Below are 22,591 nucleotides of genomic sequence, written 5' to 3'. Positions count from 1 at the left end.
TCCATTCTCACTGCCTCATTGAGGGCTTTGGAATATCCAGGATGGGGTATAGTAGCCTCAGCAAAACCCAAGATGGGCCTTTCTTTCAGTCCTAAAGTAGGAAAATGCTCTCACATCTCAAGTCCCAGACTCAGCCCAGACCCACTGTGATCTTAAAGTGCCTCATGAACTTGAACCAACGGCCCGTCCTGTCCTCAATCCCCGATGAATAAACTGTTTCCCACTCAAAGACCAGCGCTGGGTCTCTACCGTCCAACACCGCACAGTTCCTTGATTTTCTCATTCATTTGTTCATGTGCTCAAATGTAATTGGTGGATCACTTTCTACCTGGCAGGCACCGTAGGTCTGGGGATGAACTGGTGAACGGACTCACATGTGGCCTTGCCCTCCTGATGGTCTGATAGGGTGTGATATTGATAGTGATGCTGAGCTCTGAGAGTAAAATGGAAGCAGCAGTACACTAAGGAGTAACTGAAAACATTCCATCTTAATCCATTCCTCCCCCTTCAACTTTTTATTTGCAGGTCCTCAAGGCTGAATGGTCCTGAAGCCCCGTATATGCATGAAGACATTCCTTTGTGGCCTTCCGTTTCAAGTAATTGAGTTGCTATGGCAATGTGGCCAGGAACACTGCTCTCACTACATCAAACAAAAGGACCTCCAGATCTCCATCGTGTTACAGCTCCCTCTAAAGAACCGTCAAAGTGGAACTACATTGAAAGTGTTTGCTTTTCACCAGTTTTCTAGGCAATTTTGGAGTTTCATCTTGGGGCACTGAACAATCTGTCTGCTCAGGGTCTATTGGGAATAGCCACCATTCACCTGGAAGGAGAAGATCACGTTGGAAAGTTCATCACCTCTTTCTCTCCACCAACCATTGCTCCCCCCTTGCCCACATTTTGTGTCAGTACTTTCCAATGGAAATATGGGCATTTTCAAAAAGAGATCAAGTCAGAGGGCATGGCACCATCAGGGCCAAGCTTTGGGAAAATGGACCCTGATATTCAGGACAATATCCTTAGCCAAGGACACTTTGATTCTCAGTCCCTGTCCAGCAAAGTGCTTTGAGATCTCATGATCCCAGTCTACCTCCAGTCCTTGTTTTGACATCTGAAGCCTTGAGCCCGGTCCAGCTGCAACCACGGGTTTAGAATCCCCAACACATAATCCTATCATCTTTACTCCTTAATCAGTCAAGTACTCTGCATTTCCAATCCTAGGGCCTGGGCTGCCTCCATTCCCTGACTTGTAGAGTGCTTTCAAATTCATAGCCCAGTGCCAAGTCTAGCCTCCATCCCTGACTGCCTTAAGAATCAGAAGCCAGGGAGCATTCTGGGCCCATTCCTGGTCAGTGCAGTGCTGTGAGCACAGTGTCCACAAGGCAGGGACAACACAGATTCAGAACTCCTATTTTATAAACGGCAGTGAGATTCAAAGTCCATTCCCTACCATACTCTACCTGGCACCCAATCTACCTCAGCCTCTCTTTAGACAACTGTCCTGAAGCCTTTGGCTCAGAGCCCAGTTCATTCCTAATCCGAGAGCAACATTTCCTTTGTATGTTTTCCCTGTGTTTTGAAATAGATCTTCCATTTGACCACTATTCTGGTTTCTGGGTATGTCTTTCTACTTTTGCATTGTCTTTATTATTATAAATAACTAAATTGTCACTTAACAGTCCCCCTGTCTTCAGATCCATATCTTTGTAGTATCTTCTCAAATGTTCTTTGCAGTATCTTCCATAGTATTATCTTTATTAATTCACATTAGAGTTGTGTGTGTGTGTGTGTATGTGAGTGTTTCTTAATGTACCCTCCTAGTTTCTGCTATTATATCATCTCCACGGGAGCTACATGTTCTTTTTTTCCACTTTGTCATCTAAGACAGACATTATCTGTCTGTCTTCAATATTCATTCTCTTCTACACCCCAATCTTAGAGAAAAGAGATGGATTATATATATTTAAAAAGTTATTAATTGTGATGTTATATACTATTAATATTTATTTGTCTTCTAATGTTGACTTGCACTTTCTGATACATCTTCTACCAGTGTTTTCATTTATAAAAATATTTAAGATATTTAACATTTGTATAAACCAAGAGTTCCACAAATAAGATACTCAAACAAATAAATTATAAATCATTGTATTCCTTTGCATTTGCTATTGGATTGCTAATTGGCCCTCTCAAATCCTGTTGGTACAAGTCCAAATTGATATGCATTACTTTGGGGTTGCTTTATAAACTGTATCCTTCCACCTTAAAACGTTGTGTATCTTCTGACTCTGAAGATATTATCTTATGTTAATTATTCTAAGCTAATAATTCTTCATAGGAATGACATTTTTACTCTCACAGTGTTTATCACATGATGTTCTGCAAAATTATTAAAACATGTTGTAAGGCCGAAATGATAGAACCCGCTGAAAATGTGAGCATATGGCTCCATTGAGAAGAGAGCAGTAGCGTAGAAAATGTTGAGGAGATATGTTCAAGCTATACTGAAAATGAATAATGTAGGGTACGGTTTTATGCTCAGTATGATTAAATTTTTTCTGACTTTTTATTGTGAAACATGTCAAACACCCAGAACGGTTGATTGGGTTGTGTAGTGAACATTCATATAATCATCCTAGAGATTACAGTGTTAACAGTTTTCTATCCTTCCTTTATCACATATATGTGTGTACATATACATATATGTACACACATATGTATCTGTGTCTATCCATTTTTCATCCTGTAATTTAAGTTATATTTTGGATGCATTTTAAAGTAAGCTCTAGTCAACAGTAGTTTCAAACCCTAGATAATACACTAGATTAACTAGAGTTCAATATTTATTCATGGTTCCTTTTTTTCTTTTGAGGTAAAATTTATATTGGCAAATTCACAAATCCATACTTTAGCTTTTGTTGAGTTTTGACAATCACATACATCTGGGTAATCCAAGCTCTATCAGTATACAAAACTTTGTCATCTCCCCATCTCCCTAGAACATTCTCTCATGTCTCTTCCCAATTAATCTCTATTCTCAAAGCAGACCACAAATACTGGTCTGCTTTGTGTTTCTGTAGATTAGTTTTGCTATTTCTAGAACCTTATGTAAATGTTATAACACAGTATGTCCTTTTTTTGTGGTTTTTTTTCACTCAGCAAATGGTTTCTGAGATTCATACATGTCATTGTGTGTATAGCTGTCTTTTCCTTTCCCTACTGAGTAGTATTTCATTGTGTGAATATACCAGAGTTGATTTATATAATCTTGTTGAACGGGAAAACAAAAAAGAGAAGAAACCTGTGTATTTGAAAAGGGAAAAATGCTGCTATGCCCAAATATTGACAGTAGTTATCTATAAAAGATGGCATTTGTGTGTCATCAGATAAACTGATCTTGAAAACACCTCCTCCTCTAGACTAATAAATTTACTGTTTGTAATATTTCTACCCCTTAGTGGTGTCTTTTTGTTATTAATAATTTATACCAAATGATATCATTGAATTAAAGATTAACTAAACAGAGTTAATAAGTTGTTAACAAAATATTGGAATATCATTCCTTAGAATATTTTGTGCCAAGACGTGTAAAAAAGTCCTGTGTATACCACTCTAGGTTTTAGTTCACATGTTTTGAGTGAGGATGGAGGTATAATGGAGGAGGACTACAAATATTCCAAAGGCTCTTACCATGCCACAGAGAGATTTGTTCCTCAATCATAAAGAAGGAACAGGATGATGTTTGTGTAAATATGAACAAAAACAAGTAGCCAAACCTTGTTAGGTTTTATAAACTTGACCAATTTGAAACCTTTCTCAATCGCCAACCTAAAAAAAGCAAACATCACAGCATACGTCCATCGTGTTCATACACTCCAGGGTATGGGAGCAGCATTTCATGCGCATCCTCTGGAGAACTCAGAGATCCTAGACTCACACATTCAACTAGCTACTGGACATATCCACTGCATATCTCATTACTACTTCAAATGTAATATTTGCACAAGGCAACTCAGGATCAATTGTGATTACAGTGATCTCTGTGAGACAGTGTGCTATGAAATCACACTAAAATACAAATATACAAATACTTGTAGAATTTGATGCTCATAGAATGTTAATATCAAAGGATTTAAGCGTTACAAATATGTAGTTTACATGTTATGTCACAGATTTATATTCATGCAGGCAGAGAGGAAAATATCCATTTATTCACACTGTTTCCCACACTACATCACTTGTTATGTTTATTCAATACAATAAACTATCTAATTCTTTTGAAAGTTTTCTTGTTTGCATCTTCTTTCCACAAATACCAGATATTGTGGATTAAATCAGTGAGTAAAGGTACATTAACAAAGAAAAACAATAGGATTATACTGAAGTAAAAAGAAAAGCAGCAACCTCAAGAAAAAAGTTTTAAGATTTGAATATGATTCCTTCTCTCTGTGTGTGTCTGTGTTTCTATACATATATATGTGTGTGTGTGCAACTTGTGATATATATATGTGTGTTTGTGTATATGCATATATATATACACATATGTAATTTAAGAAAAATTAAGTAATACTTCTCCAGGATCATCTATGTTGTCCTCCAGATTTATCCATGATGTCACATATGGAAAAAATTCCTTATTTTTTAAGGCTGAAAAATATTGCCTTGTATGTATATGCCATATTTTATTTATCCATTCATCTGTCCATTGACATTTCCAAATCTTGGGCATTGTGAATAATGCTGCAATGAACATGAAAGTTGCAAATATCTCTTCAGGATCCTGATTTCAATTCTTTTGGATGTATACCCACAGTGGGGTTGATGGACATATGGTAGTTCCTTTTAGTTTTTTGAGGAACCTTCTTAATGTTTTCCATAGCTGTGGCACTATTTCCATCCCACCGGCAGTGTACAAGGATTCCAATTCCTTCACATCCTCACCAATACTTGTTAACTTCTGTTTTTGTGATACTAGCCAGCCTAACAGGCATGAAACTCATGGTGGTTTTTATTTGTGTTTCCTTGATGATTAGTGACATTAGCACCTTTTAATACCTGCTGGCAATTTGTATGTCTCCTTTGGAGAAACACCTGTTGATTCCTTTGCCTATCTTTTTTCGTCTTAGATCTAGGCAGACAGACTGGACCTTTGTCTAATTTTTAATTGGGTTATTATTTTTTTTTGCTATTGAGTTGTAGCACTTCCTTATATATTTTGTATATTAGGCCCTTATCAGATATACGGTTTGCAACCATTTTTCCCATTCTGTAGGTTGCCTGTTCACTCTGTTGAATGTTTCCTTTGCTGTGCAGAAGCTTTTAGTTTGATGTAATCTTATTTGTCTATTTTTGCTTTTGTTGCTTGTGCATTGTGTGTCATATGCAATAAATCATTACTAACACCAATGTCATAAAGCTTTTCCCCTATGTTTTCTTCTAGGTGTTTTACAGTTTCAGCTCTTAGGTTTAAATCTTTAATCCATTTTGTGTTGATTATTGTGTTTGGTGTTAAGATAAGGGTACAATTTCCTTCTTTTGCACATGCAGTTTTCCCAGCATCATTTGTTGAAGAGACTCTCCTTTCTTGATTGTATATTTTTGGCACTCTTGTTGAAGATAAGTTGACTGCATATGGGTGGGTATATTTCTAGGCTCTTTAGTAAGTTCCATTGAACTTCCATGTTTGTCATTATGCCAGTACCAGACTATTTGGATTATTATATCTTTATAGTATATTTTGAAATAAGAAAGTATGATGACTCCAGCCTTGTTGTTTTTTCTCAAGAATCTTTTGGCTATTCAGTGTCTTTTGTTATTATGTATTAATTTTAGGATTTTGTTTCTAGTTTTGTAAAAAATGCCATTGGGGTTTTCATGGGACTGCACTGAATTTGTAGATTCCTTTGGGTAATATGGGCATTTCAACAATATTAAGTCTTTTAATCTATGAACACATGAAGTCTTTCCATTTTGTGTACTTTGATTTTTTTCAATGGTGTTTTGTAGTTTTCAGTGTACAGACCTTTCACCTTTTTGGATAAGTTATTCCTAAGCATTGTATTCTTTTAATGCTAGTAAATTTGGTTGCTTTTTTTAAAAATTCCTTTTCAAATTGTTTATTAGTGTATAGATACACAACTGATTTTTTTATATATTGACTTTCTAGCCTGCAATATTAATGAATTCATTTATTCCAACAGCTTTTTGGTGTAGTCTTTATATATAAAAGATCATGTCATCTGCAGAGATAATTTTAAATCCTCATTTCTGATTGAATGCTTTTTATTTATTTTTTCTTTTCTTTTTTTCTTTTTTTGCCTAATTACTCTGGATAAGACTTCCAATAATGTGTTGAATAGAAATAGTGAGAATGGGCATTCTTTCCTTGTTCTTCATCTTAAAAATAAAGCTTTTAGTTTTTCATCACTATGTATGATGTTAGCCGTGGGCTTTTCATATATGGCCTTTTTATGTTGAGGTAATTTCCCTCTCCCTAATTTGTTGAGACTTTTTATTGTAAAAGGACGTTGAATTTTATCAAATTTTTAAATCTATTGACAATGTGGCTTTTATCCTTAATTCTGTTAACATGGTGTATCACATTGATTGTCTTACGTATGTTGAACCCTTCTTGCATCCTAGCCATAAATCCCATTTGGTAATGGCATATGATCCTTTCAATGTGTTGTTGAATTAGGTTTGCCGGTATTTTGTTAAAGATTTTTTTACATCTATGTTCATCAGGGATATTGGCCTTTAGTTTTCTTTTCTTGTGGTGTCTTTATTGGGTTTTGCTATCAGGGTAATACTGGCCTCACATAATGAGTTCAGAAGTGTTCTCCCTTCTTCAATTTTTTGGGCAAGTTTGAAAAGAATTGGCATTAATTATTCCTTAAATGTTTGGTAGAATTTGCCAGTGAAGCCGTCTGGTCCTGGACTTTTGTTTCTTGGGAGGATTTTGACTATTGACTCAATCTTTATACTGGTTATAGGTCCGTTCAGACTTTCCATTCCTTCATAATTCAGTCTTTGTAGATTATATATTTCTAGGAATTTATCCATTTCTTCCAGGTTATCCAATTTGTTGGTGAATAATTGTTCAAAATAGTGTCTTATGATTCCTTTTATTTCTGCAGCATCAGTTGGAATGTGTCCTCTTTCATTTCTGATTTTATTTGAATCATCTTTTTTCTTAGTTTTTCTAGTTAAGAGTTTGTTCATGTGGTGCTTATTTTTCCATTCTTGGGATACTTCACTTAGTAGAATGGGTTCCAGCTCTATCCAGGAAAATATGAGAGGTGCTATATCACCATTGTTTCTTATAGCTGAATAGTACTCCACGGTATACATATACCACATTTTATTAATCCACTCATGTATTGATGGACACTTGGGTTGTTTCCACATCTTTGCAACTGTGAATTGTGCTGCTATAAACATTCGAGTGCAGATGTCTTTTTTATAGAATGTCTTTTGTTCTTTTGGATAGATGCCCAGTAATGGATTGCTGGATCGAATGGTAGATCTACTTGTATCTCTTTGAGGTATCTCCATATTGCTTTCCACAGAGGTTGCACATGTGCTCACCATCAAATTGGTTTCACTGATCAACACTTAAGTGCACATATAGGAATAACATTTATAGGGCGTCGGGCAGATGGGAGGAGGGACAAAGGGATGGATATGTACACACGTAATGAGTGCGATGCGCACCATCTGGGGGATGGACACGCTTGAAGCTCTGACTGGGGGGAGGCAAGAGCAACATAACCTAAACATTTGTATTCCCACAATATGTAGAAATAAAAAAAAAAGTGGGCAAAAGACATAAATAGAAGTTTTTCAAAAGAAAATAGACAAATGGCCAATAAACATGAAAAAATGTTCACCATCACTAATCATCAGGGAAATACAAATTAAAACCACAATGAGATACCACCATACCCCTGTCAGAATGGCCATTATTAAAAAGTCAATTAATACCAATTTCATGGTGTGAGTACATGTGGTGCTTGTTTTTCCATTGTTGTGATACTTCACTTAGTAGAATGGGCTCCAGCTCAAGCCAGGATAATACAAGAGGTGTTAGTTCACCATTGTTTTTTTGCAGCTGAGTAGTGCTCCATGGCAGGTGGCAGGAGGAGGAGGGATGGGTATATTCGAACCTAATGGGTGCAGTGTGCACTGTCTGGGGGATGGACACGCTTATAGCTGTGACTCGGGTGGGGCAAAGGCAGTATATGGAACCAAAACATTTGTACCCCTGTGATATGCTGAAATAAAAAAATTAAAAAATTAAAATAAGATATATTTGAAAAAGAAACAATTAGAAAGTCTAGAAATGAAACAGGTATGCATTGAAATAAAAACATTAATAGATTGCTCATATATTTAACCAGACCCTCAAAGCTGAGTAGTGAGTTGGAACACAGATCAGATGGGGCCACGTCTAATTCATCCCTGTACCCCAGTGTCTGTATATTTCTTTTTTTTTAATTTTTAAAATTTTTTTTTAATTTCAGCATATTACGTGGGTACAAATGTTTAGGTTCCATATATTGCCTTTGCCCCACCCGAGTCAGAGCTTCAAGCGTGTATCCCCCAGATGGTGCGCACTGCACCCATTAGTCTAATACAACAAGGTCAGTGTATAGCATGTGTTTAGCAATCGCTTGTTAAATTGAACTGGGTAAGTGTCCTTTGGATAAGCCTGATATCCAGGGCTTCTCCAGTGTAGATGGGTCACAGGGGCCAGGACAGTCTCAGGTGGAACTACCTGAGGGCTGGGCTGAGCAGGGTCTTGTTCCTTGTGGGTGGGGTAGTTAATGAAGGCCATCTAGAAAAGAGGCATTGACACCAGCCATTCACCTCAGGGAGCAGCTTGTTCCCTGTCAAAGCTGGAGACTGACTCCTCTTCCCTCACCATGTGTCTGTCTACTGCCCTTCCTCCCTGTGTCAAAGATAAAGTGGTGAAAACGTTTTATTTAGTAACTGCTGACAGTAGAAGAAAAAGCCAAGCTCTATTCCAATTTGTACAATGGTGATCTGGGCATTCTAAAGGGAGAATGAGGGAGGGGGCTCAGTAGAATCACAGAAGTGAAAATTATAAAGAGTTGGTCAATGTAAATATGATTAGATCGGCTGTGTTTGTTAGCTAGCAGTTAACAAAGGATTCCGTTTTCCCACAGAGACTGGGAGACAGAGGCCCCATATTTGTTGATTATGTTTCAGAGGAATGGCTCTCAGGTCCTTGAGAGAGACACTCCTGAGCTTTAAGAGATACATATTCACAATGGTAAGCCTTTTTTTAGTAGATGCTCTAAAAAGGGGTCTTACCATCAGATGTTGGCTAGAACAAACAATATATTTTCCTGGAAGCATGGAACTTTCTTAGGCAGGTATTTTAATACGGGGCTGGGATCACTCATAGGAACACAGCCATATGCTGCTTGAAGTCATGCAAGAGTTTAGTGAAATTTCTTTTTTTTTAGTTTTTGTTTCAGCATATTACGGGGGTACAAATGTTTAGGTTACATACGTTACCCTTGCCCTACCCAAGTCAGAGCTTCAAGCGTGTCCATCCCCCAGATGGTGTGCACTGCACCGATTACATGTGTATATACTCATCCCCTCCTCCCCACTCCCATCTGCCTGACACCCGATGAATGTTACTACTATATGTGCACATAAGTGTTGATCAGTTAAAACCAATTTGATGGTGAGTACATGTGATACTTACTGCAGGGGTTTGGGCAGAGGTGTTAGTGCCAGGAGTTCTACAGTTCTCACCTATTAGGAATTATGAGGATGTCAATAGCCATATTTATGTGAGGAAGCATTATATAAATGGTTGATGTTAACAACTGTGCCAAAGCTCCCTCTCCTTACCCCATCCCTCCTAGGCCTTGCAACCCCCTCAATCAAGAGAAAGGGGAGCAGTCCTATGTGCAACCAGCTCTCCACACCCGGCCCCTGCAGCTGGATATCAGGGGATATCCCTCACTAGCTGAAATGATGAACACTTTATTCCAGGAAAGCATCCCTCTTTGTCTTGCAGAAAGGAGAGAAATCCAGGCTGGGACCTTCCTAGGGCACCATGTTGCCTGCAGCCTACATAGGCAAAGAAGCTTCTCTGAGCTGTGGTCTAAGCATGTTGACCACGAGAGAGGGCAGCTTCAGAAACAATGGCCATTCTTGTATCCTCCCTTTCCCCGTCTTCCTTCCCTTCTATATTTCAAGGGAAGTGGACACTCAGAGGACAGAGACCCTACCCTGGCCAGCCCATGGCAAACCAAGTACTCTCAAGAGAAAGGCAGTTTGATACAGGCTACTTGGACTTTAGGTCTCAGCTCCCAACTCCCTCTCTAACTCTGCCCCCTTAGAAGGGAAGTCATACTCACTGACTGGGAACCCCTGAATGGTAAGTAAGGTAGGTGGTTTCTTGTAGGACACTGAAGTCTGCTTAAATAGACTACCCATAAGCTTCCAGAAAAATGTCTTGTGGATTGATGTCTACAAACAATATATTACCGGTGCAGCTAAACCTCACTAATTCATAACCACTTGGGTTAATATTTGCCTGAAGTATTTACTAAAGAAAACAAAGACTAATAATTCTAACAACCCAGTATTCATTTGAACTCAGCTACCAAGGCACTGACAAGTATTAGTCTTAAAAGCAGTGGTGTGGCATGGAAATATCACTAGACTGGGATACAACTAGCTTGGATTACGGTTCTGACATCATCAAATAGTGGATGGGATGTGTGGCCTTGGAGTTTTCTATCAAGTTGTTGAAAACGGCTTCAAGTGGTGTAGAAAGAGATGTCGATTAACTTGTCCAGGGTCACACAGCTAGTAAGTGACAGAGCCAATACTGTCCAGATACAGAGTTCTTAACCATTCTAATATACTGTCCCCTCCTTATTAGGTGCTTGTTTTATTCATATGGGGCATAAAACAAAAGTGTCTCAGGGTGTATTTTTCCTTTCCAACCTTTTTTTGCACCTACCCTCAAATCCTTCCAGCAGAGAATTCCTTAAGACATTGCTGAGCCCTCATTGAGGGGGAAGACAAACCCTGTTCAGTGAAAAATCTTATTGTCTGGAGATCCCCTCTAGGAATGCAGAATGAGGCTATGGGATTCTTGTCTGAACCTGAAAGGTGCTTATGGACTGATCTGGGTTGTCAGTATCAGAACGTTTAGAGGCAGCAATCCTTGGGGCAGGGGGAATTGCCTTGAAATCCACATATGCCAGTCCAGCTTAGCTATTCCTTGAATTGTATGTTTATGTGTGGGTGGCTTGTGTGTGTATACATAAGCTCATGGAGAGAAAGGCAGGAAAAGTCTTCCCTAACCACCATTCTCTCCAAAAGAGGGTACTCCTGGGCCTTAGCAACTGAAAGTGTATATATTCTCAATGTTTTCTCTCCAGGAAGGATCTCAATCATAGGTCAAAGGGGACTCTGGATGGCATTGTATATGTAGGATGATGAGTCCACATCTAACCAACACCTACTCTACAAACTCCAGTGTAGTGAAAACTTCAATACTTGGCGAATATTGGTGGCCCACAGAGTCTGCAAATGAACCCAGGCCTTTCAATTCTCCAAATGAATTCCAACAGATAAGAAATATATTTGGTCTGGTGTTCTAAAGGCTTAACAGTGATTGCACATTGGAGTAATTTGTGCAGCATTGTCTGTAATTCTTATTTACTAGACACTCACTTCCACCCCTAAGTGTATCTCCTAGGGGGTGTTAATTCCAAGTTGGTATCTGAGGAATAAAGAGTACTCAAGTCTCTGTTGGCCTTCAAGGGAATGGCTGTGGCCGCAGAGAGACTATATCCTTTCCCTCACCATAAACAGGTGCTCCATAAGTCTCATTTCTGTCACTTCTGGGAAACTGCATGTGGCCTCTGTGACACAGGGCTATTTCCCACTTCTGTTTTTGCACCCAAAGCAACATTGGACAAGGCAGGAGTTTTGTCAGGTCATTGTTCTTTCAGGGTTGCAAAAAAAAAAAAATCACTGACAAGAGACTACTGGAGTTGTTAAATAAGTTCAGCAAAGTCTTAGGTTACAAAATCAATATACACAAATCAGCAGCATTCATATACACCAACAACAGTCAAACTGAGAACCAAATTACAGACTCAATACCTTTCACAATAGCAATAAAGAAAACAAAATACCTAGGAAAATATTTAATTAAGGAGGTAAGAAACCTCTACAGGGAGAACTATGAAACATTAGGAAGGAAATAGTAGAGGATGTAAACAGATGGAAAAACATACCATATTCATGGATTGGCAGAATCAGCATTGTTAAAATGTCTATACTACCCGAAGTGATCTACAAATTCAATTCAATCCCTATTAAAATGCCAACATCATTTTTCACAGATCCAGAAAAAATAATTCTACACTTGGTATGGAACCAGAGAAGATCCCGTATAGCTAAAGCAACCTTAAGCAAAAAGAACAAATTGGGAGGCATCAATTTACCACACTTCAAGCTATACTACAAGGCTATAGTAAACAAACAGCATGGTACTGGCACAAGAACAGAATGCAACCTCTGTGGAAAAGAATTTGGAGATACCTCAAAGAGCTAAAAATAGAAATACCATTTGATCCAGCAATAGCACTATTAGGCATCTACCCAAAAGAACAAAACTCATTCTATAATAAAGACATCAGCACTCGAATGTTTATGGCAGCACAATTCACTATTGCGAGGATGTGGAAACAACCCAAGTGCCTGTCAATCCATGAGTGGATTAATAAAATATGGTATATGTATACAATGGAATACTACTCAATTATAAAAAACAATGGTGATCTAGCACCTCTTATATTTTCCTGGATAGAGCTTGAGCTCATCCTCTGAAGTGAGGTATCCCAAGAATGGAAGAATAAGCAACACATATACTCGCCATCAAACTGGCACTGACTGATCAACACTAAGGCGCTCACACAGTAGTAATATCCTTTGGGGGTTGGGGTGTTGGGGGTGGGTAAACTCACAACTAATGGATGTGGTGAGTGTTGTAGGTGGGGAAAGGGCATGCCTCAAATCATGGTTTGGATGTGGCAAAGTCATAACATGTAACCAAAATGTTTGTACCCCCATAATATCCTGAAATAAAAAAAAAAAAACAACAGAGACATAGACCAATGGATCAGAACAGAGAACCCAGGTATAAAACCATCCTCATATAGCATCTGATCTTTGACAAAGCAGACAAAAACATACGCTGGGGAAAGGAATCCATATTCAGTAAATGGTGCTGGGAAAATTGGATATCCACATGTAGAAGACTGAAACAGGACCCACACCTCTCACCTCTCACAAAAATCAACTCACGATGGATAACACACTTAAACCTAAGGTATGAAACCATTAGAATTCTAGAAGAAAACGTTGGAAGAACTCTTATAGACATTGGCCTAGGCGAAGAACTTATGAGGAATACCCCAAAGGCAAACACAGCAGCAACAAAAATAAATAAATGGGACCTGATCGAATTAAAAAGCTTTCGCACAGCCAAAGAAACTATCACTAGAGCGAATAGACAGCCTACAGAATGAGAGAAAATATCTGCATGCTGTATATCTAACAAAGGGCTGATAACTAGAATCTACATAGAACTCAGGCAAATCAGCAAGAAAAGAATTAAACAACCCCATGAAAAAGTGAGCAAAGGACAGAAACTTTTCAAAAGAAGATAGACTAATGGCCAACAAACATATGAGAAAATGCTCAACATCTCTAATCATCAGGGAAATGAAAATCAAAACCACAATGAGATATCACCTAACTCCAGTGAGAATGGCTTTCTTTTATCAAAAAGTCCCAAAACAATAAATGTTGGCGTGGATGCGGAGAGATAGGAACACTCATACACTGCTGGTGGGACTGCAAACTAGTACAACCTCTATGGAAAGTAATGTGGAGATACCTCAAAAAACTCAAAGTAGAACTACCATTTGATCCAGCAATCCCAGTGCTGGGTATCTACCCAAAGGAAAAAAAGTCATCCTGTAATAAAGACACCTGCACCCGAATGTTTATAGCAGCACAATTCACAACTGCAAAGATGTGGAAACAACCCAAGTGTCCATCAATACATGAATGGACTAATAAAATGTGGTATATGTATGCCATGGAGTACTACTCAGTCACAAAAAACAGTGGTGAACTAGCACCTCTTGTATTATCCTGAATGATGCTGGAGCCCATTCTTCTAAGTTAAGCATCACAAGAATGGAAAAACAGGCGCCACATGTTCTTACTATCAAATTGGTACTAATTGCTCAACACTTATGTCCACATATGGAAGTAACATTCATGGGTGTGGGCAGGAGGGAGGGGGAGGAGGAGATAGGTAAATTCACTCCTAATGGGTGCGGTATGCACTTTCTGGGGATGGGCACGCTAGTAGGTCTGACTCAGGCAGTGCAATGGCAGTATATGTAACCTCAACGTTTGTATCCCCGTAATATTTTGAAATTAAAAAAACTAAAAAAAATCACTGAACACTTCTGGAGCTCCAGAAATGGTGATATTTGACTCTCCCTGGGTGATAAGCCAGCAGAGATAATGCTGGAGGCTTTCAGAGGAACAGACTGGGGAGGACTCAGAGGACAGAGTAGGGAAATTGGACAGAAATGCATATTCTATACCTAGACAGCTCTCATGGATCCCCAGTGATGAAACAAAGAAGAGCCTGGAGAAATTTTAACATCACTTCCATCCTCCTTCTTAGGGCTATCATTTTGCTTTTCCACTCTGGCCTTGCAGTCTTTCCTTGTAGCTCCTGAAAGTCAGCAAATTTGAGTGGGAACATAGCACTGTCCCAAAGTGGGGCTCCTTGGACTCCAAGCCCAACTTGCTGTGTGACCTTGGGCATATTAGTTAAGCCTTAGTTTACTGTAATATACAATGGGACTATTAAAATGCTTCTTGGAGAATGCGTTGAAAGATTAGAGCTAAGCATGTGAAGAACCCAGCACAGTGCTTGGCACATATTTAATAATAAAACAATTGGCAGCTTTACATTGATAATTGTTGGTCCAGATGCTACACCTTCCCCTTGGCAGGTTTCTCTCTCTACTGGAACTCCCAGAAGAGCTGACGTGTTTGAGTATCCAGATACAGCACTAATCCAAAAAGTCAGAGCAAGGAAAACTTGGTGGCTTCGTATGCTTGCCGCCTTCCCCTGGCCCGCCCCACAAGCATGTACAGATTAAGGGTCCAAGGAGGTTGAAGAATGAGAGGCCCGCAGTTTAGTGCGTGGGCAGGACTCCTCTCCAAAGTCCCAGATTTTGAGTTGGATACTTCCCTGCCTCACAACTCCACCCCCACCCCGTTTTCAAGAACCCCGTCGACTCAGGCTCTCCAGTTACTCATTTTCTTGTCACCGGAAATCCCGCCCTTGCCATTCAGTTCTTGGAATGCTACTGCCATAGGGGAGATCACTGAGACGCGGTTGGGACTGCATCGCCCTGGCAACTGCGGAGTGCGCCTGCGCAGTGGCTTCCCCAAACAGACAGCTCTAATTAGGCTTCTGCATCGCGGCACGCAGACTTGGGGTCCAAAAGGGCATATCTCCCCATCCCCTATCCGCTCCCCCAGCAAGACGATTGCGTTGTTCTCTTCCTAAGGCTGATGAAAATGTAAGGAATGTCTTCCAACTCTCTTCCGTCTGGTAGGAAGTGCCAGTTGGAGGTAGCTCCTGGTGATTAAATGGATGAAAAGAAGAGCAGAAAGCCTGCGGGTGCCAGGAGGCGAGGAATTATAAAACCTCCACGACTGGTGGGCAGCAGCCCTCCCCCTCCCTTGCCATAGGTGATTTTCTATATGACTCCCACCCTGTGCCAGGGCTTCCGCTCAGAAATCGTTACCTGCCGGCTCGCTGAGGAAGGCTGGAGGAGAGCTGTGAGCCAGGTCAGAAGCCGTGAGGAGGATCAGGAGGAAGAGAGCCAAAACAGTAACACGCACCTTAACAGCTTGGGTGCTGAATAAACTGCCGGCGGAGAGGATCCCCTTCAGGGCCCCTCCACGTGGATTGTTGGTCTGACTCAAGATGCAAGACTCGCTGCCTTCCGGAAAGCCATCATTAATTCCCAAGAGACACTCTCTGTTACCTCTGTCGCAGACTCATCTCTCCCACTCCCCCCTTAAACTCACCATTGTCCTTCTGAGCCACTTTTAAATTCCCTGAAGGTGTTTTACACACTGCCCCCGTCTTTTATCAGTTTCCCCTTCCTCTCCTCAACCTTAGGTCTCACAATAGATGTCACTAAAGCACATCTTGTCCCCAGCCCTCCATACCACCTTCACCTCCATACCACCTTCCCCACCACCACCCCTGACCACTCCCCCACTCATCCCCTGCTTGACACCCCTGTACTTTCCCTTGATTTTCTTGGAGCCCGTCACCTTCTCCACCCTCTCTCCCAGCACCTAAAGTTGGGAGTTATCCCAGGGAATCCCCACAGCACTCTGAGCTTACCCCTATTATACCACTTGCTGCAGCTTAATATAATTGCTGGTTTACTTCCATGACCCCACCCCCTTAAGCCTTGTGGCCCAGCTGGTTCTTCTTCACCCTTATATTCCCAGCACCGAGCACTGTGCTCAGAGCATGGCAGGTGCTTAATAAATGTTCATAGAATAAATGAGTGCATAAGCACAGTGTCTAATTCATTATGCTTTTATTTTTCACTACACTCTGGAACAGCAAAGCAAATACAGGTAAATGACAGTCTTTTAAAATATATATATACACTGCAGAAGACACAAAGGGAGGGAAACCACAGATCAGTAACTTTGTGTTTGTTTTTGTTGTGTGTGTGTGTGTTGTTATTGTAAATTAAGTCCAGTATCAGATCATTTTACTGATTATTTCAAAGATGTAAATATTACCAATACATTTTACACAGCTATCTGAACTTTTATACTGAAACAAGACAGGGATGTCAAATGAGCAATTTCATTTATAAACATTGATTATAAACCCAATTCAGAGGTATATTAAAAGGAAGGAAATACTATTAGAACTGGAACACAGATAGCAAGCACAGTGTGTACTCCCCACCCCAACCCTTCCAGACTTCTGATTTGGGGTCCCAGTGCCTATTTTCTCAAGGCCCTTCTAACTGATGCCATTCAACTGAAGTGATACATCTTCCCAAGACTTCACATGGGGCCAAAGAAGAACATGGCAGTTGCCTCAGATCTGGCTCTGGCCTCCTCATCTTCCATAGCCTCCCTATATTGCTCTGGCCAATCCTGTGGTCGCTTTCTGTAGAGCCTGGCCATGTACTCCAAGGCTTTCATTTTGGTGGTTTCAAGGTGAGCTCGAGGACCCCACAGAAGCTCATATTCAACTGGATTAGAGTAGGACAGCGGCCTGCATTCCAGGTAGCGCTGTCTCATAAGCTTACAGGTGATGGCATGCTTTCTCCCTACATCCACACTAAATCTCCGAAGCAAGTTCCAGACGCTGGCTTCTTTGACACGGTTGCCCATCAGGAAGATCAAACCTAGGATCGGCATCACATATTCTTGAGTGGGTCTCCCCAGGCTCTCTAGCATCACTTGCTCTTCTTCTGATTCTGGTTGCTGGACAAGGAGGTAGATGTGCTCACTGGTATCAACCTCAATCAGAGAAAACCCATAGAACAGATCAAGGATTAGCGTAGCTCGACTGAGGATATTTGGGAACACATCCTCGAATTCTTTGCCAGTGTGAGCCAATAGTTCATCCTGATGTATAGGCAGCAATTCCTCAGTGACATTAATGGCTAATTGTACCAAATCATTTGCCTTATCATTCATAGCGTCCTCAGACCAGAACTCTAAGCCAGCAGCCTGGCTTCTTTCTTTGGCCTTGTCAGCCTCCATGGCCTTGTTATATTCTTCTGGCCAGCTCCAGGGTTCTTCATCATGGGCCTCTGCCACAAACTTCAGGGCTTCCATCTTTGTGATTTCCCTGTGGGCTCTAGAGCCCCACAAGAACTCAAATTCAAGGGGATTAGTGCCATATACTGGCCAGTACTCCAAGAATCGCATACGCACAAAGTCAGTAGTAAGGAGGTTCCTTGTGTTCCCATAAAGGTTGTTGATCCGCTGAGGCTCATCCAACATATCAACTTTTAGCAGCAGGTCCCAAATGGAGGCCTCTCTTGCCCGGTTGCCATTCAAGAGGATGTGACCTAGGACCAGGGCCAGGAGACCTGCCTTAGGCATGTCCAGGGACTCTGCTATCCGATCCGTAGTCTGAGAACCCCGCTTGCTGACTAAGTTGTAGGTTTCAGCCTGGGGATCAAGAACCCTCAGGTTCAACCCAAAGACCCGCTCCAGGTAAGCTGAAGCTCGTCTGAGTATCTCAGGGAACTGATCTGAGTATTCTCTGAGAAACTCCAGCATCTCTGACTGCTGGATAGACCCCTCAGTTTGGCTTTTCATTCGCATGAAATTCACCAAAGCAATTGACCTGTCTTCTAGAGGGTCGTGGACCCTGAGCGCCCCCAAACGTCGGGACTGCTCGTCGATCAGGACCTCGAGGTCATTCGGGTGCTGAGCAGCCTGGGAAGCACTGGCACCCTGAGGGTTGATTGGCGCCCGAAGGCCCTGGGGGCCATCAGGGACTAGCATGGAGATGGGGAGCCCAGAGGCGTTAGTAGCCTGCATTTCGCCCAGGCCGTCGCTGTAATCTGCCGTGGTCTCTGCGCTGCCGTGGCGCGCATTCTTGCTTACCAGAGACATGGTTCCAGGAGACAGGAGCGGAACGGGGAGGTCAGCGATCAGTCGGAGAGAGGACGGTACGTGTGTTGGTGCCTCGGCACAAAGCCGAAGCCCGAGACCCAGGAGCTGGGCGGATCAGAAGTGAGATCTGGTGAGCGATCTTCCTACACGAGCACTGGCCAGCAATGACCGCAAGCCTCAGAGCGTTTAGCTTTGCCGCAACCTACGCAGGCGCAGTCAGGCTCTGCGACGTGGTGGCCACGCCCCGCTCCCAGTCTTCCTCTCCCGCCCCCCACCTCTGCCCGGCGAGCGGGGCTGGTTGAAGTGGTTGCTGCTGAACTCAAACTTGTTAGAGAAGCGCATTCAAGAAAGGCGGTAGCAGAGATAAAACAAAGGGGCAACGGAATGGGAGGTGTTCAATGATGTTTCACTTGGCGTTTTTCTGTGAGGTATAAAGAGTCATGCTAATAGGCGGTAGAGGATTCAGAGGAGGAGGAGGAGGATGCTAATGATGACAGTTATTTCACAGATTCATTGATGCATCCACTCACTCAACAGATATTTCTTGACCACGTGCCACATGCCACGCTCAGTGCTGGGTATTAGGGGTACATCGGAGGACAAACATAATGATTATTCCTTTTTGTGTGGAGCTTACATTCTGAGGTAGGTTCAAACAGGGTAATATTAATGAGAGCTAACACGTATGGAATAGTTACTACGTACCAGGCACTGTTTCTGGTGGTTTCACTTTTTTTCATATTAAATCATATAATCTTAGCTAAGAGGTAGCTACTCTTAATGATCCTTATTTTACAGATGAGTAAACTGGGTCAGGGAGGTGAATTTACCTGTCCAAAGGCAAGCAGCAACAAGTGAAAGAGACCAGGATTTGAACCCAGGTCTGTCAGTCTTAAGGATAAGTACACCTGACCTTTAGCCCTATTTATTAAACATGACTCATGTCAAATAGATGGAAATGGGTGCTCTGAAGGAGGGTCAATTAACATATAGTACAAACACAGACGAAGGAGCAAGCAATGAATTACATCTTAGTCTGGGGTGTCTTAGATTGGGGGAAGTTGCCGAGAAAGCCTCAAGAAGGAGCTGAGCTGTAAGTGATGAAAAGGACGAGAAGGGTTTGTAGGGGTATTCTAGTCTGAGGAAACAGCAACAGGAAAGGCCCAGAGGAGTGAAAGTACAAAATAAGTTTGTATAACAGCCAGTCACTCAGGGCGACTAGAGCCAGTATGCTAGGATGGGTGGGAGATGAGTATGAAGGTGTCTAGACAGGAACAATTGGATTTCCTGTTCTTCATTCAGTATGTCAGAACTGACTGTGGCCCCACAGGGTGGGAATGGCAGCCTGAATGGGGCCTGTTCATTCAGGGGGTTGTTCATGCATGTGTATGTGTGTAAGTGCACGTGTGTTTGGGGAGCCATAATCCAAACACTTTGGCCAGGAAGAGAGGGGTCAGCTACTTTATTTTCTGGAAGTGCTACAAAACCGTTGGGCTAAAGCAGAGCTGTAATCCCGGCCTTCAACCATCAAGGAATGCTTAGAGCATTGGGAAGAGAAAAAATTTATGTAAGATTGCCATCGGCAGCCACAATTGAAATCCTTCCTTAAATTCTTGATGGTAATGAATATGGATACATTAAGTAATCCTGTGCCCTGGAATTCCTTCAGAGGCCAATAACTTCACCTGTGGGGGCAACTCACCTCTGACACTTTCTACCTCCCAGGCGCTTTCTACAAAAGCAATATAGGTAGTTCAGGACAATGGATTTGTTCGAACTTGGCTAAAGAGATCAATGTTTATACAAATGAATGTGCATGTTCTACAAGGTAGAAATACGTGGTTTGTGTGCTGATCCTTCCTTGGGGGAATGTTTCAGAAACCAGCATCATCTTCAGAGCTGCTACAAAGGTGTGATTGAGGTCAGATCTGATGGAGTGTCTCGCCCTGGTCTTTCCCCTTTTCCAGAAGGGTTCCATGTTCCTTGTCTTAGGTGCTTCCCAGAGGCAAATTCAGAGAGGAGTTTTAATGTCTTCAGTTATAAACAAAAAAATTTCCCCCCTGAAAGCCAGCTCATGAGTTGGACCTCCTATTACCACCACTCTCCATCTAATAAAGAAGAACAACATTCAATGGTAATGTCTTGCCTCTGAAATAACATCCTGATCCCATCCCACAGCATTTAAACCCTTAACAAATTGGTCCCCACTTGACTCTCTATCTTTATCCCCCAGCACATCCGTCCATGAAATCTGTTCCCTGGCCACATTGGGCTACACTTCTGGTCTTAGCCATTTCTATTCCACAAGTCTCCAAACAGTTCTAGTTATTGCTAAGCAAATAGCAAAGGAGCTGTGGCTGCGACTGTGACATATGGCATGTTTTCTACTCTGTTTCAATGTGATGTAAAGAGATGGGATCATACTCTCCATTATGAACTTATTTTGATACTTTCTGGCCTCTTTTTTATACTTTTAAAACAGGTGAATATTTTTCCATACAATTGTTTGTCTTCAGCATAATTTTAATAAGGTATTTTTACTTTATTACCAAAATATGACATACACAGATTAAAATGCACACATCATGAATGTAGAGCTTTATAAATTATGATAAATTTAACATATTATCTGACCACAGTGCCAATCAAGAAATAAATCATTATCAGCATCTTAGAAGCTCCCATGGCACTTCCTCCCAATATCTTTCCTCTCATTTGTTCTGAAAGGAAACCCTTATTCTGACTTCTAGCATCACAGATTAGTTTTGTCTGTGCCCAAACTTTAAATATCAATAGAATTAGACAGCATGTTTTTATTAGTATCTTTTTCCAACAAACTCCCACTATGTTGTGTTATTTATCCACGTCACGTATAGCAGTAGTTTGTTCATTTTCATTACCACATAGTTTACCATTACATGAATATGTACTAAAACTTATCCTGTCAACTGCTGATGGACATTTACCTCTTTTACAGTTTGTGGCTACTATGAATAATGCTGCTATGAATCATTTTTGCATATGTCTTTTGGTTCATGAGTATATTCATGTTGGAAATAAGTCTGTGAATGGAATTGCTTGATCAGAAGTATGAGTATTTTTAGTTTTCATAGATATTGCCAGAAAATTTTTCAAAATTTTTGCACCAATTTACAACCCCACCAGTAGTGTATGAGAGTTTCTATTGCTCTGTGTTCTTGTCTACATGTGGTATTATCATTCTGTTTAATTGTAGGTATTTTGGTGGGTGTGTTGTGGTAAATCATTGTGTTTTTTTCTTTACTCATAGTTAACCTTTTTTTAAACAACTTTTCAAACAAGACTAGTCATTTATTTTCCCAGGCCAATGGACAGTAAAGGCAGAAAATTAAGGAGGATGAGAAATGCTAGAAGTCAGCTGGAAGATATTACAGCAGCAAGAAGAGAAAACTGGTAGACACTTCAAAGGGAAGGAGATGGAAACAATATTCAAAGCTGACATTAGAATTAAAATACTATAGTCCTTTTAGGGCATTTGGTGCAAGGACAAAAAGCCCTAAATGTCATAATTGTTCTCTAATTCTTCACTGTATAGTATAATCATTAATGACCTAGACTCATCAAGAAAAGTTAACTTCTGTTTAAGAAGGCAGATAAATATCTATTATAGAATTTTGAATCCAGAAGATACATACCATGTTTTTAAAAGGGTTGGTATTCAAATTAATAATGTAATTACACAGAAAATTCACATATGGAAAAATCTCATTTCTGGATGAGGTATAGATGTAACACTGTGGTAGTTATACCCAACTTTTTTTTTTTTTTTTTT

At 40.8% G+C, this 22,591-nt stretch overlaps 1 protein-coding gene across 1 annotated transcript; it reads right to left on the bottom strand.

Annotated features, from left to right (window-relative positions):
- Nucleotides 1-16,791: 16,791 nt before the first annotated feature.
- On the bottom strand, nt 16,792-18,961 carry LOC105826171 (melanoma-associated antigen E2). Its single transcript, XM_012664094.1, has one exon. It carries the CDS (start codon nt 18,778-18,780, stop codon nt 17,209-17,211), a length of 1,572 nt encoding a protein of 523 aa, XP_012519548.1. The 5' UTR covers nt 18,781-18,961; the 3' UTR covers nt 16,792-17,208.
- Between the last annotated feature and the right edge of the window lie 3,630 nt (nt 18,962-22,591).

This window comes from Propithecus coquereli, unplaced genomic scaffold (assembly GCF_000956105.1).
Source record: "Propithecus coquereli isolate 6110/MARCELLA unplaced genomic scaffold, Pcoq_1.0 Scaffold86, whole genome shotgun sequence".
NCBI classification, from domain to species: Eukaryota; Metazoa; Chordata; class Mammalia; order Primates; family Indriidae; genus Propithecus; species Propithecus coquereli.
This window is presented reverse-complemented; position numbering and strand designations above follow the sequence as displayed.

What these genes read in the sequence shown, in the direction of transcription:
- LOC105826171 (XM_012664094.1), bottom strand. Translation starts at nt 18,780, where the DNA reads ATGTCTCTGGTAAGCAAGAATGCGCGCCACGGCAGCGCAGAGACCACG.